This window comes from Bos taurus, chromosome 4 (genome assembly GCF_002263795.3).
Source record: "Bos taurus isolate L1 Dominette 01449 registration number 42190680 breed Hereford chromosome 4, ARS-UCD2.0, whole genome shotgun sequence".
Lineage (NCBI taxonomy): Eukaryota > Metazoa > Chordata > Mammalia > Artiodactyla > Bovidae > Bos > Bos taurus.
Window position 1 is genome coordinate 99,256,122 of NC_037331.1, and position 13,119 is coordinate 99,269,240.

General features: G+C 37.5%; 1 protein-coding gene across 10 annotated transcripts in view; it reads right to left on the bottom strand.

The window, feature by feature from the left end:
* Positions 1-13,119, bottom strand: part of CNOT4 (CCR4-NOT transcription complex subunit 4) — a 153,299-nt gene that overhangs the window by 72,935 nt on the left and 67,245 nt on the right. For all 10 annotated transcript variants that reach the window (XM_059885717.1, XM_005205772.5, XM_005205770.5 and 7 more), the window contains 1 exon segment: positions 4,965-5,230. In XM_059885717.1, the coding sequence (XP_059741700.1) occupies positions 4,965-5,138 (174 nt within the window). In that variant the 5' untranslated portion in view covers positions 5,139-5,230.

Sequence of the window (13,119 nt, forward strand, 5' to 3'; positions counted from 1 at the left end):
AAAAAGGATAATACATCATGACACATAAATCAAACAAGATTTACCCTTGGAAGGGAAGGTTGATTTTTTTAAAAAAATCAATCAACCTAAATCACTGTTTCTACAGAACAAAGGAGATAACACACGATCACCTCGACAGAAGCAGAAAAGGCACTGACAAAATGCAACACCCACTCATGATTAAAAACTTTCAGTAACCAAAGAATAAAAGCAAATGTCCTCAACCAGATACAGACCATCTACAAAAAAATGGTGACATACTTAATAATGAAATACCCCATGCCTTCCCACTAAGATGGGAAACAAACAAGGATATGTGCTTGTAACACTTTCATCCAAGAATATAGTGTAGAGCTTTGTTGTTCAGTCGCTAAGTCATGTCCAACTTACCCAAGTGCAATATGGCAAGAAAATAATTTTTAAAAAATAAAGACTGAGAAGAAATAAAACTGTCTTAATTCACAGAAGGTGTAATCATCTATTTAGAAAATCCTAACAAATCTACTTAACAAAAATCAATTATTCTACCTATAAAAATGAACAATTAGAAAATGAAATCTTAAAAGGCATATCATGTGCCACAGCTCAAAAAACATAAAATAGTCATAGGCAAATATAACAAAACATGCTGCACTACTCTGTACACTGCAACTACAGAACAGTGTTTCTGAAATGTAGAAAAATAAACCTTATTCATGAACTACATGCTGCTGCTGCTGCTGCTAAATCGCTTTAGTCGTGTCTGACTCTGTGCAACCCCACCAGGCTCCCCTGTCCCTGGGATTCTCCAGGCAAGAACACTGGAGTGGGTTGCCATTTCCTTCTCCAATGCATGAAAGTGAAAAGTGAAAGTGAAGTCACTCAGTCATGTCCGACTCTTCACGATCCCATGGACTGCAGCCTACCAGGCTCCTCCGTCCATGGGATTTTTCTCCACATGAACTACATAAATCAACATTTTTAAGATGTCATTTTTCCTCAAATAGACCTGTTTATTCAATGCAATCTCAATCAAAATTCCTGTAGGCTTTTTGTACAAAATGACAAATGAATTTAAAAACTTACGTGGAAAGGCTAATGTTTAGCTATCCACGTATCAGTCTAAAATGACCGATTCCTGATCTTTTATGTGCAACCTACCTCTTCCTCTTTGGAAACTTGTAGAACCTCTTTCTCTTTGTTATTTTGATATTTAAAAATAAAAGTTTGTTGGACTTCCTTGGGGGTACAGTGGGTAAGAGTCTGCCTGCCAATGCAGGGGACACAGGTTCAATCCCTGGTCCAGGAAGATTCCACATGGCACAGAGCAAGTAAGCAAGGGTGCCACAACTACTGAGTCCACGTGCCTAGAGCCTGTGATCTACAGCAAGAGAAGCCACCGAATGAGAAGCTCATACACTGAAACAAAGAGAAGCAAGCCCTGCTCACCACAACTAGAGAAAGCCTGCACACAGCAACAAAGACCCAGTGCAGCCATAAACAAACATTTTTAAAAAGGTCCTTGATTTTGTTTAGTACCTAAACAACTATTATTTAAAAAGTTTGTGCCTGGCACTTGATAGGCATTTTTGATTCTTGGGGTTTTTCTCTTTTTTTTTTTTTGAGGTAACACTAGTTTATAACCTTCTGTAAGTTTCACGTGTACAACGTTTCATTTCTACTTCTGTGTACCCTACAGCATGCTCACAACCAAAAATTTAGTTTCTATCTGTCACCAGTTGATGCCGTTTATCTATTTCACCCTCCCTCTTTGCCCTTTCCCCTCTGATGACCATTACTCTGTTCTCTGTATCTATTTCACCCTCCCTCTTTGCCCTTTCCCCTCTGATGACCATTACTCTGTTCTCTGTATCTCTGTGTTTTTATTTTGTTTGTTCATTTATTTTGCTTTGTTTATGTATTCCACATATGAGTGAAATCATACAGTATTTGTCTTTCTCTAATTTATTTTGCTTAGCATTGACCCTTCAAGGTCCACCCATGCTGTTGCAAATGGCAAGATTCTACCTTTTTGATGAGTAATATTCCAAGGGTGAGTGCGTCAGTGAGTGTTTGTGTGTACACATCGCATCTTCTTTATTCATTCATCCATCGTTATATTGCTTTCATATCTTTTTTACTATAAATAATACAAGGAACATATGTATCTTTTTAAATTAATATTTTTGTATTCTTTTGTTTCTTTTTAATATGAAAATATAACCTTTGGTCCTGGGACTATTCTTAAGTCATATTATTGAAGATAATTTTCCTCTCTATCATTGTAGTCTCTTCCTAGAACACTAACTTATTTGACATGTGACCTTCTGGACTGATCCTCAAATCAAAGTTCTCTCTTCTGTCAAATAGTCTTTGCTTTTTCGCACTACTTGTTAAGAGATCATTTCAACTTCATCCTCCAACTCTTTCCTTATTTCTGTTATCATATTTAATTTTCAATAACTTTATTGTTCACTGAATTTTTTTACACCATCTTATTCTTGTTTCATGGATGCAGTAGATTCCATTATTTCTGAGGTTAAAATAACACATTTGTTGAAGTTTTACTTCCTTGGCCAGTCTCTAGTTTTCATGAGAACCAGCACTGTATGGTGCTACATCAATGTACCACCCATGTTCCCACAGCTGCTGTTTCCACCAGGTATTTTTCTCAGATACGCTGCACTAAAAGAACATGCAAAGGCAGTCTAAAGAATGACCTGCGCCTATGTTTAGGGAGGCGCTAAGGTCCTCTTGACCCCACCAAGCTCAGCAACTAGGACCAAAGAGAAATGTTCAACTTCATGTTTTTAAAACCTTCCTCTCTCTGCTTTTCAAAGCTATGTAAACAAAAGAGGCCCTTTCTGCAAAAAGACAGGTATCATCTTGTGGGCCAAAATCAGGTGCTGGCTTTTATTAGCCTCCACCTGCATCTCCAAGTTTAGTTAAATCATCTCAATTGGCCATCTCACAGAATGCCTTCTATAGACTTTTGCCCACAGGGTTGGGCTACATGTAAATTATAGCTTCATGGTCCTCTCCAGAAACACCTGTGGTTTCCTTCTGTGTTAACATAACCACTGAAGCTGGTCTCCAAAGATGTAAAGATCTTCTGGTCCCTGACTGAGATGGGTAGCTTCATAATTTTGGGTGTCCAGCACTCTCCGGCAAAGCTAAGTCAGATTCGAAGACTTTGCCTGACCTGTACTATCTGCATTCCACGACTCATGCCATGGGATAGGTATGAGCAAGGTCTGATAGTTAAGAGACTAAGGAGAGGTTCTAAGAGTTGTGGATATTAAATCAACAGGAAGAAAAAAAATATACTCCTGGTCTACTTATGACAAATGACTCATCTCATATTTCTTTATTATGGATTTTTTTTCTCTTTTTCTATAAATGTTGGAAAGCATAATCTTTCATCTTTTCCACTGACCCTCTCTTGTGATTTCACTCAGTGTCATTAATTTACAAAAACATTCTATATATTGATAACTTCCAAAGTTATAACTCCATATCCAAACCAACTTGAATAAATTCACCTGTCTATTCACTATCTCCATTTAGATCTCTAATAGGAATCTCAAACCTAACATGTTTAAAACCAAGTTCCTGATATTCTCAAAAAACCTATTCCTATTACAGTCTTCCCCGTCTCAGTTAACAGCCATTCTCTACTTCTAGTTGTTCAGTTCAAAATCTTGCTGTCATCCTCAACTCTTCTACCTGTATTGTTATAAAACATATTTATATATATAGTTTTGTAACTACGTTAATTAACACTTAAATAGATCTCACCTTTTTTCATTCATATAACATATGTTAACTGCCCACTAGATTTTAAATAAAAGACTGGACAACGCATTGTCTTCTGAGTTTTTGGTTGTTAATTTTTTTTTCTTTTTTAAATAATGCAGGTATCTAAAACACATTTCTACTTTATCAAAATTTAGTAATAATGAACCCAAGAGCTCTTTTAATGGGTAAAGAGAAAAGAAAGCTTAAATCATACACAGACATTAAAGAGAAGGCAAAAAATAGATATTTGCATAAACCCCTAAAGTAACAAATAAAGACCTTCAAAACAGAGATGCAGCAATCCTACTCATTCTAACAGGTCATTCACTACACTATAACTGCTGTATCTGCTTAGTAAAACAACTAGACCCAGAAAATTACTTTAAAAATCATACATTTTTTTTTATTTAGAGGGGATTCAAAGGACTTGCATTTGACCACCGAACCTACTACCCATCAGTTGATGCCTTAGACAAATTACTAAGAAGGCCTAGTTTCCTTAAGTGTACAATAGGGAGAGCACTCGTCAGCCTAGAATTGTCAACAAATGAGTAAGAGTTACCTTCTGAACCAGGATTTCTCTTGTCATTTTAATTCACACTCTTTCAGTAAACATCAAAACTTCTCTATTTTGTACTAGAAAACTAAAGTAAATTTCTCCCCAGATGTAAAACTGACTCTGTTTTTCCAATCTGACATTATCCTATCTAAATCTACTGCCTCTCACTACTCCTAATCCTTGGTAAAGAATCTGCCTGCAGTGCAGGAGATTCGGGTTCAATTCCTGGGTCAGGAAAATCCCCTGAAGAAGGAAATGGCAAGCCACTCCAGTATTCTTGCCTGGAGAATCCCATGGACAGAGGAGCCTGGCAGGCTACAGTCCATGTGGTCGCAAGAGTCAGACATGACTTAGCGACTAAACCACCACCACCACTGACTGTCAGTCTCCTCAGATAAGAAAACTAAAGGCCAACCAGAGAGGTTCTATGACTTTAGCAAGGTAATATACTTAGTTAACCATAATGTTGAGACTCTGATTCCTAGGGCAGTGTTCATTACACTTCATGATATCTTAAGAATATAATGTCACACTTCATCTCACCTGAGTTGTGTAGATTCTATTAAAATCTACTTGCTCATAGGCATGGGGGAAAAAACTAAACACAAAGTTATTTTGGAGCATTTACCTTTCTACATGCAGGACAAAGCCCATTTTCATCAGTGCGAATTCGATGCCAACAAAAGCGGCAAATCTGGTAGCCACAGGTGCAAGGGAAAAAGTTGATATCATCTATCTCCAAGGGCTCCATGCAAAGAGGACATTCCACAGGGTCTTCCTTTGCGTCAGGACTGCGAGACATCTTCACTTTTATTAAACAGCAGCAAAAGTTTATAATAATTTAAGGGAGAAGGAAGTTCAGCACTGAGAACTAAACCGTAGAACTTCAAAGACCTGCATGAGAAAAAACAAAATACACTGCTTACTACTGAAAAACAATGGCATTTTCAACAATCAAGAATCATATTATCAACAATGAAAAATATTAGTCAGATCAATTTTTGCTATCTCAGAAGATGGAATTCTGAGCATTTTCCATGTCAAGATAAAAGACCTGAGAGGTTGTTACATTTTTTGATTCAACAGAAGGAGGAAAAGAAGTTCCTCTTTTAGCTAAAACATTTAATACAAAACCAGTACTAATCATAGCACATTTTAGAGTAATAAATACTATACAGAAGCACATTCATCTTAAAACATATTCTAAATTTAAACTGTCTTATATTTGACCTAAAAGCTAGTAGTAATAATACTGCCACGTAACTAAGAGTATTATAGTAGTCTAAAATGTGTCCTAATTTACAAATAAATTTAATAAAGAAGAGAGGCTTCAGATGTCCAGTATGTGTTAATATCAAACCATAACCACAGAAAATATAAGAGCTGAAAAAATGTGCCACAGAAGCTAGCTGTTTACAATTAAACAGGTATTAACATGCCAATAAAAATTTCATTTCTGGGAAAATAAGCACATATTAAACAAATGAAAATATTCCTTTTTCTTGTAGAAAGGCTACTAAAAGCCTAGAGAAAGGAGAAAGAGAACAAACAGACCTCCATGTTTCAAAGTCTTTTAAAAAATTAAATAATTTATCTTTTTAGATTATGGAGAATTGAAAATTTTAGGCAAAAGTCACTGTTAAATTAAAATGTTATGTCAAATAACAGAGATTTTTATTTATATAATTTGACAAATTAACTCTAAAGTTTACATGAAAGAGTAAATGCATGAGAAATGCTTTGAAACTTTTCAAAGGGGGAACTTGGGAATTTGTGCTATCGGATATTGAACTGTACCACAAAGCTATAGTAACAAATAATTTGATACCGATACAAAAACAGACAAAAGATCAAAAAACCTAAATAAGGAATTTAGAAACAGATAATGAATTAGATTTCAATATTTGATAAAAGAGACAACATCAATACGGTAAGGATGGACCCAATTTATAAAGGGTAACAGGATCCTGCTCTGTCTATTTTGAGAAAGAAACAGTATATAGCCATCTCACACTGCAATCAAAATAAATCCCAGATGATCTAAAGAGTTACACAGTGAAATAAACTATTAAAGTGTTAGAAGAAAATAGAATTTTTTAAAAACTTGGAATACAGAAAGTCTTCCTAAGATAAAAACATAAATTCATAAAAGATAATATAATCAACTAAACAAATTAAAGGCAAGCAATAGAATAAAGGATATATTCACTGTATATAAGCGTTACTGTCCTGAATATACAAAGGAATCTTACAAGCAATGTTTAAAAGGCAAATAAGTCAGAAGAAAAGATGAGAACAGAATATGATCAGTAGTTCACAAAAGAAGTACAAATGATTACAATATACAAAAAGATGATCAACCTCTTTAGTTAGTAAACAGTGAGATAGCATTTTCCCTGCACCAGCCTGTCAAAGTTAGTCTCCCCACAAAGCAGAGATCATCACTGAAATAAGTTCCTCTTTACAAAGAGTAAATTCGAACACAAAGAGTACCTTGCCTTAAGTGTTAGTCGCTCAGTTGTGTCCGACTCTTTGCGATCTCATGGACTGTAGCCCGTCACGCTCCTCTGTCTATGGGATTCTCCAGGCAAGAATACTGGAGTAGGCTGCCATTCAGGGTATGTCATTCAGGGAATTCTTGCCTGGAGAATCCCATGGACAGAGGAGCCTGATGGGCTACAGTCCATGAGGTTGCAAAGATTCGGACACAAGCGAGACAAAGTGAAGAAGAACAAAACAGCCTCTTGATGAAAATCAAAGAGGAGAGTGAAAAGTTGGCTTGAAATTCAACATTCAGAAAACTAAGATCATAGCATCTGGTCCCATCACTTAATGGCAAATAGATGGGGAAATAGTGGAAACAGTGACAGACTTTATTTTGGGGGCCTCCAAAATCACTGCAGATGGGGACTGCAGCCATGAAATTAAAAGACATTTGCTCCTTGGAAGAAAAGGTATGAAAAAAGTAGAGACATTACTTGGTCAACAAAGGTCCATCTAGTCAAAGCTATGGTTTTTCCAGTAGTCATGTATGGATATGAGAGTTGGACTATAAAGAATGCTGAGAGTAGAAGAATTAATGCTTTTGAACTGTGGTGTTGGAGAAGACTCTTGTGAGTCCCTTGGACTGCAAGGAGATCCAATCAGTCAATCCTAAAGGAAATCAGTCCTCAATATTCATTGGAAGGACTGATGCTGAACCTGAAGCTCCAATACTTTGGCCACCTGATGCAAAGAACCGAGTCACTGGAAAAGACCCTGATGCTGGGAAAGATTGAAGGCAGGAGGAGAAGGGGATGACAGAGGATGAGATGGTTAGATGGATCACGACTCAACAGACATGAGTTTGAATAAACTCCAGGAGTTGGTGATGGACAGGGAGGCCTGGCGTGCTGCAGTCCATGGGGTCGCAAAGAGTCAGACATGACTGAGTGACTGAACTGAACTCTCCAGGGGATCATCCTGAACCAGGGATAGAATCTGCAGGGTCTCCTGCATTGCAGGCATATTCTTTACCATCTGAGCCCCCAGAGAAGCCCCACCTTGCCTTAAATTGCACAGCTATTAAGTGGTGGTGCCTGAATTCATTCCAGGAAGTCTTTAGCCCCAGAATCTGTGCATTTAACCATTCCTTTAAACCACCTACGAATTTATTCTACATAAATACTCACATATGCACCAAGTACTTTGTTGTAGGTTTTGCAGCATTGCCCATATGACTAGAACTATAAACAATGTTAACTGTCCATCAGTTGGCAAATTATTATGAAAATAATGATACAGCTATTAAGTTGATGTGTGCTGAACCAAAAGATGTTTATTATACAGATTTTTTTAAATTTGTAAAAGCAACTAACATAAATATACAGTAACTTCAATACAAATATATAAAACCTGTATGTGTATATTTTGTTTCTCAAAGAAAATAAAGCATATTAAAGGTTTTACACCAAAATGTAACCCATATCACAAAAGATAAAATGGAGGTACTAATTTCATTTTGAAAATTTGTATTATCTGTATTGCTATGACAAACCTTTCTGCAATTCAAATGACAAAAAAATTAAATTAAAAAAGAAATTATTTTCATCTCCTTTAGGAAAATTAAACCTGACTTGTGTTAATAATTAGAAAAATGAAATATCTAATGAATCTATAATTATTTCAAAATATAAGTTTTTTAATGACATATATATTTATAAACAATTCAGGAATCCCAGTTTACAGACCCAGTTTTGCCACTATCAGTTTTCTCATGTATAAAATTAGGGGTTTAATCTTATGGTTACCAGGGGGATAAGAGGGGAGGGATAGATTGGGACACTGGGACTGACATACACACCACTATATATAAAATAAATCATAATGACCTACTGTACAGCGCGTGTTTCCCAGATGGCGCTAGTGGTAAAGAACCCACTTGCCAACGCAGGAGACATAAGGGATGCCAGTTCGATCCCTGGGTAGGGAAGATCCCCTGGAGGAGAGTAGGGCAACCCACCCCAAAATTCTTGCCTGAAGAATCCCATGGACAGAGGAGCCTGGCAGGCTAAAGTCCACAGGGTCGCAAAGAGTCGTATACAACTGAAGTGACTTAGCACGCACACATGCACTGTATAGCACAGGGAAATCTACTCAATACTCTGTAATGACCTATATTAAAAGAAGCTATAAAAGGGTGAATATATGTGTATGAATAACTGAATAACTGATTAACTTTACAGCAGAAAGTAACAACACTGTAAATCAACTATCAGATCAGATCAGATCAGTCGCTCAGTTGTGTCTGACTCTTTGCGACCCCATGAATCACAGCACGCCAGGCATCCCTGTCCATCACAAACTCCCAGAGTTCACTCAGACTCATGTCCATCGAGTCAGTGATGCCATCCAGCCATCTCATCCTCTGTCATCCCCTTCTTCTCCTGCCCCCAATCCCTCCCAGCATCAGAGTCTTTTCCAATGAGTCAACTCTTCACATGAGGTAGCCAAAGTACTGGAGTTTCAGCTTTAGCATCATTCCTTCCAAAGAAATCCCAGGGTTGATCTCCTTCAGAATGGACTGCTTGGATCTCCTTGCAGTCCAAGGGACTCTCAAGAGTCTTCTCCAACACCACAGTTCAAAAGCATCAATTCTTTGGCACTCAGCCTTCTTCACAGTCCAACTCTCACATCCATACATGACCACAGGAAAAACCATAGCCTTGACTAGACAAACCTTTGTTGGCAAAGTAATGTCTCTGCTTTTCAATATGCTATCTAGGTTGGTCATAACTTTCCTTCCAAGGAGTAAGCGTCTTTTAATTTCATGGCTGCAGTCATCATCTGCAGTGATTTGGGAGCCCAGAAAAATAAAGTCTGACACTGTTTCCACTGTTTCCCCACCTATTTCCCATGAAGTGATGGGACCAGATGCCATGATCTTAGTTTTCTGAATGTTGAGCTTTAAGCCAACTTTTTCACTCTCCACTTTCACTTTCATTAAGAGGCTTTTGAGTTCCTCTTCACTTTCTGCCATAAGGGTGGTGTCATCTGCATATCTGAGGTTATTGATATTTCTCCTGGCAATCTTGATTCCAGCTGTGCTTCTTCCAGCCCAGCGTTTCTCATGATGTACTCTGCATATAAGTTAAATAAGCAGGGTGACAATATACAGCCTTGACGTACTCCTTTTCCTATTTGGAACCAGTCTGTTGTTCCATGTCCAGTTCTAACTGTTGCTTCCTGACCTGCATATAGGTTTCTCAAGAGGCAGGTCAGGTGGCCAAAGTATTGGAGTTTCAGCTTCAGCATCAATCCTTCCAATGAATATTCAGGACTGATTTCCTTTAAAATGGACTGGTTGGATCTCCTTGCAGTCCAAGAGACTCTCAAGAGTCTTCTCCAACACCACAGTTCAAAAGCATCAATTCTTTCGTGCTCAGATCTCTTTATGGTCCAACTCTCACATCCATACACGACTACTGGAAAAACCATAGCTTTGACTACACAGACCTTTGTCAGTAAAGTAATATCTCTGCTTCTTTAATATGCTGTCTAGGTTGATCATACCTTTTCTTCCAAGGAGCAAGTGTCTTTTAATTTCATGGCTGCAGTCACCATCTGCAGTGATTCTGGAGCCCAAGAAAATAAAGTCTCTCACTGTTTCCATTGTCTCCCTCATCTATTTGCCATGAACTTCGTTTTTTGAATGCTGAGTTTTAAGCCAGCCTTTTCTCTCTCCTCTTTGACTTTTATCACAAGACTCTTCAGTTCCTCTTCGCTTTCTGCCATAAGGATGGTATCATCTGTGTATCTGAAGCAATTGACTTCTCTCTGCAATCTTGATTCCAGCTTGTGCTTCATCCAGTCTGGCATTTCACATGATGTACTCTGCATATAAATTAAGCAAGTTAACAATATACAGCCCTGACCTACTCCTTTCCCAATTTGGAACCAGTCTGTTGTTCCATGTCTGGTTCTAACTGTTGCTTCTTGACCTGCATACAGATTTCTCAGGAGGCAGGTAAGGTGGTCTGGTATTTCCATCTCTTTAAGAATTTTCCGCAGTTTGTTATGATCCACATAGTCAAAGGCTTTAGTGTAGTCAATGAAGTAGATGTTTTTCTGAAATTCTCTTGCTTTTTCTATGATCCAATGGATGCTGGCAATTTGATCTCTGGTTCCTCTGCCGTTTCCAAATCCAGCTTGAATATCTGGAAATTCTCAGTTCACGTACTGTTGAAGCCTGGCTTGGAGAATTTTGAGCATTACTTTGCTAGTGTGTGAGATGAGTGCAATTGTGCAGTAGTTTGAACATTCTTTGGCATTGCCTTTCTTTGGGATTGGAATGAAAACTGACCTTTTCCAGTCCTGTGGCCACTGCTGAGTTTTCCAAATTTGCTGGCATATTGAGTGCAGCACTTTCACAGCATGAACTTTTAGGATTTAAAATAGCTCAGCTATTTTAAATTCCATCACCTCCACTAGCTTTGTTCGTAGTGATGCTTCCTAACACCCACTTGACTTTACATTCCAGGGTGTCTGGCTCTAGGTGAGTGATCACAGCATCATGGTTATCTGGATCATTAACCTCTTTGCTGTATAGTTCTTTATGTTACATGTATTTTACTAAAAAATTAAAATATACACTATATACACGCTATATACACAGCACTTTTGAAAAAAGGTTTTTAAGTATTTGGTTGCTTTATTTAAATTAATTAATCCTGTGTTGCTAAGTCGCTTCAGTCGTGTCCGACTCTGTGTGACCCCATAGACGGCAGCCTATCAGGCATCTCCGTCCCTGGGATTCTCCAGGCAAGAACGACGGAGTGGGTTGCCATTTCCTTCTCCAAATTATTCCTCTAGTTTTCTGTCAATCTGGCAGTGAATTTGTGGTAAGTTAAACATGTGTGTGATACAAGTCCATTGAATAGTTACATAGAAATTACATTCCTGAATACAGTATACAGGAATGTATACTATAATTACACATAATAGAAAAGCTATTTATAGATATGACATATACATACACACGTTTTGAATGGTAATTAGAACAGTATCTTAATTGAACTTTCAGAAAGAGACTCACAGACTTAGAGGACAAACCTATGGCTGCCAGTGGGAGGGTTAGAGGAAAGGGATGTTTAGGGAGTTTGGGGTAGTCATGTACACTCTGCTATATTTAAAGTGGACAAACAATGAGGACGTACCGTACAGGAGAAGGAACTCTGCTCAGTATTATGTGGCATATTGCACAGGAGGGAAGTTTGGGGGAGAATGGGTACATGTATATGTACGGATGAGTCCGTTCACTGCTCACCTGAAGGTATCATAACATTGTTTGTTAATTGGCTATATCCCAATACAAAATAAAAGTAAAAAAAAAAGAACAGCCCCTTAAGTTTCCATTAAAACCTTACATTCAATATATACACAGAACTATAAACTAATATTTTTTAAAAACCTATAGTAAATGTAAGTACAATACCACACAGCTTACATTTTACTTAGTCAATGTTTCATAACTATAAATGCTTGTTTCTTTAACAGTCTATTCTCAATAGAATGGAAACTTCAGGAGAGAAGTTAACTGGTGTGTCACATGTACCAAGCAGCTACACCTGGCTGGGAATAAATAGCACTCATGTATTTGATGAATGAATAATGAATAAAAGAAGGAATGAATTATTTGTTATACATCAGTTTTGACTGACAATCCTCTTCAAAAATAGGAAAGAACATTCTAAGTTGTTCATTATACAAAGCATATATAAACTACACAAAGGCAAAAGTAGATTGAATGGTAGCTAGGAACAGTTTGCTAAGTGAAAGAGCAAGGTAAGTCAACTGACTGAGTATCAGTGCCAGTACCTCTTCCCCTTCTTAAATTAAATACCAAAGTATCAATATACATATACCATAAATGTACATTTACAACAGAACTCAAGATTGCCTCCACCAAAGTTAGGAAAGCTTACTTACTTTCTCATAGAAATAAACATCATGTTTAGATATTTTCTTACAGAAAAATATCTACCTAAGAATTTAAATTCTCTTTCATAAAAGGTTAAGCTGCAGTTATACAAAAAAATTGATTATGTGGAATTGCTCTCTACTTCCACACCAATTTGTTCTTTATTCAGCAACTTATTTGTACTTCATATTCTCTTCTTTTTTGGCAGCACTGTGAAGCTTGTGGGATCTTAGGTGCCCAGCCAGGGACTGAACACAGGTACCGGCAGCGAAAGCACTGAGTACTAACCACTGGACTGTCAGGGAATTCCCTGTACTCATCAGCA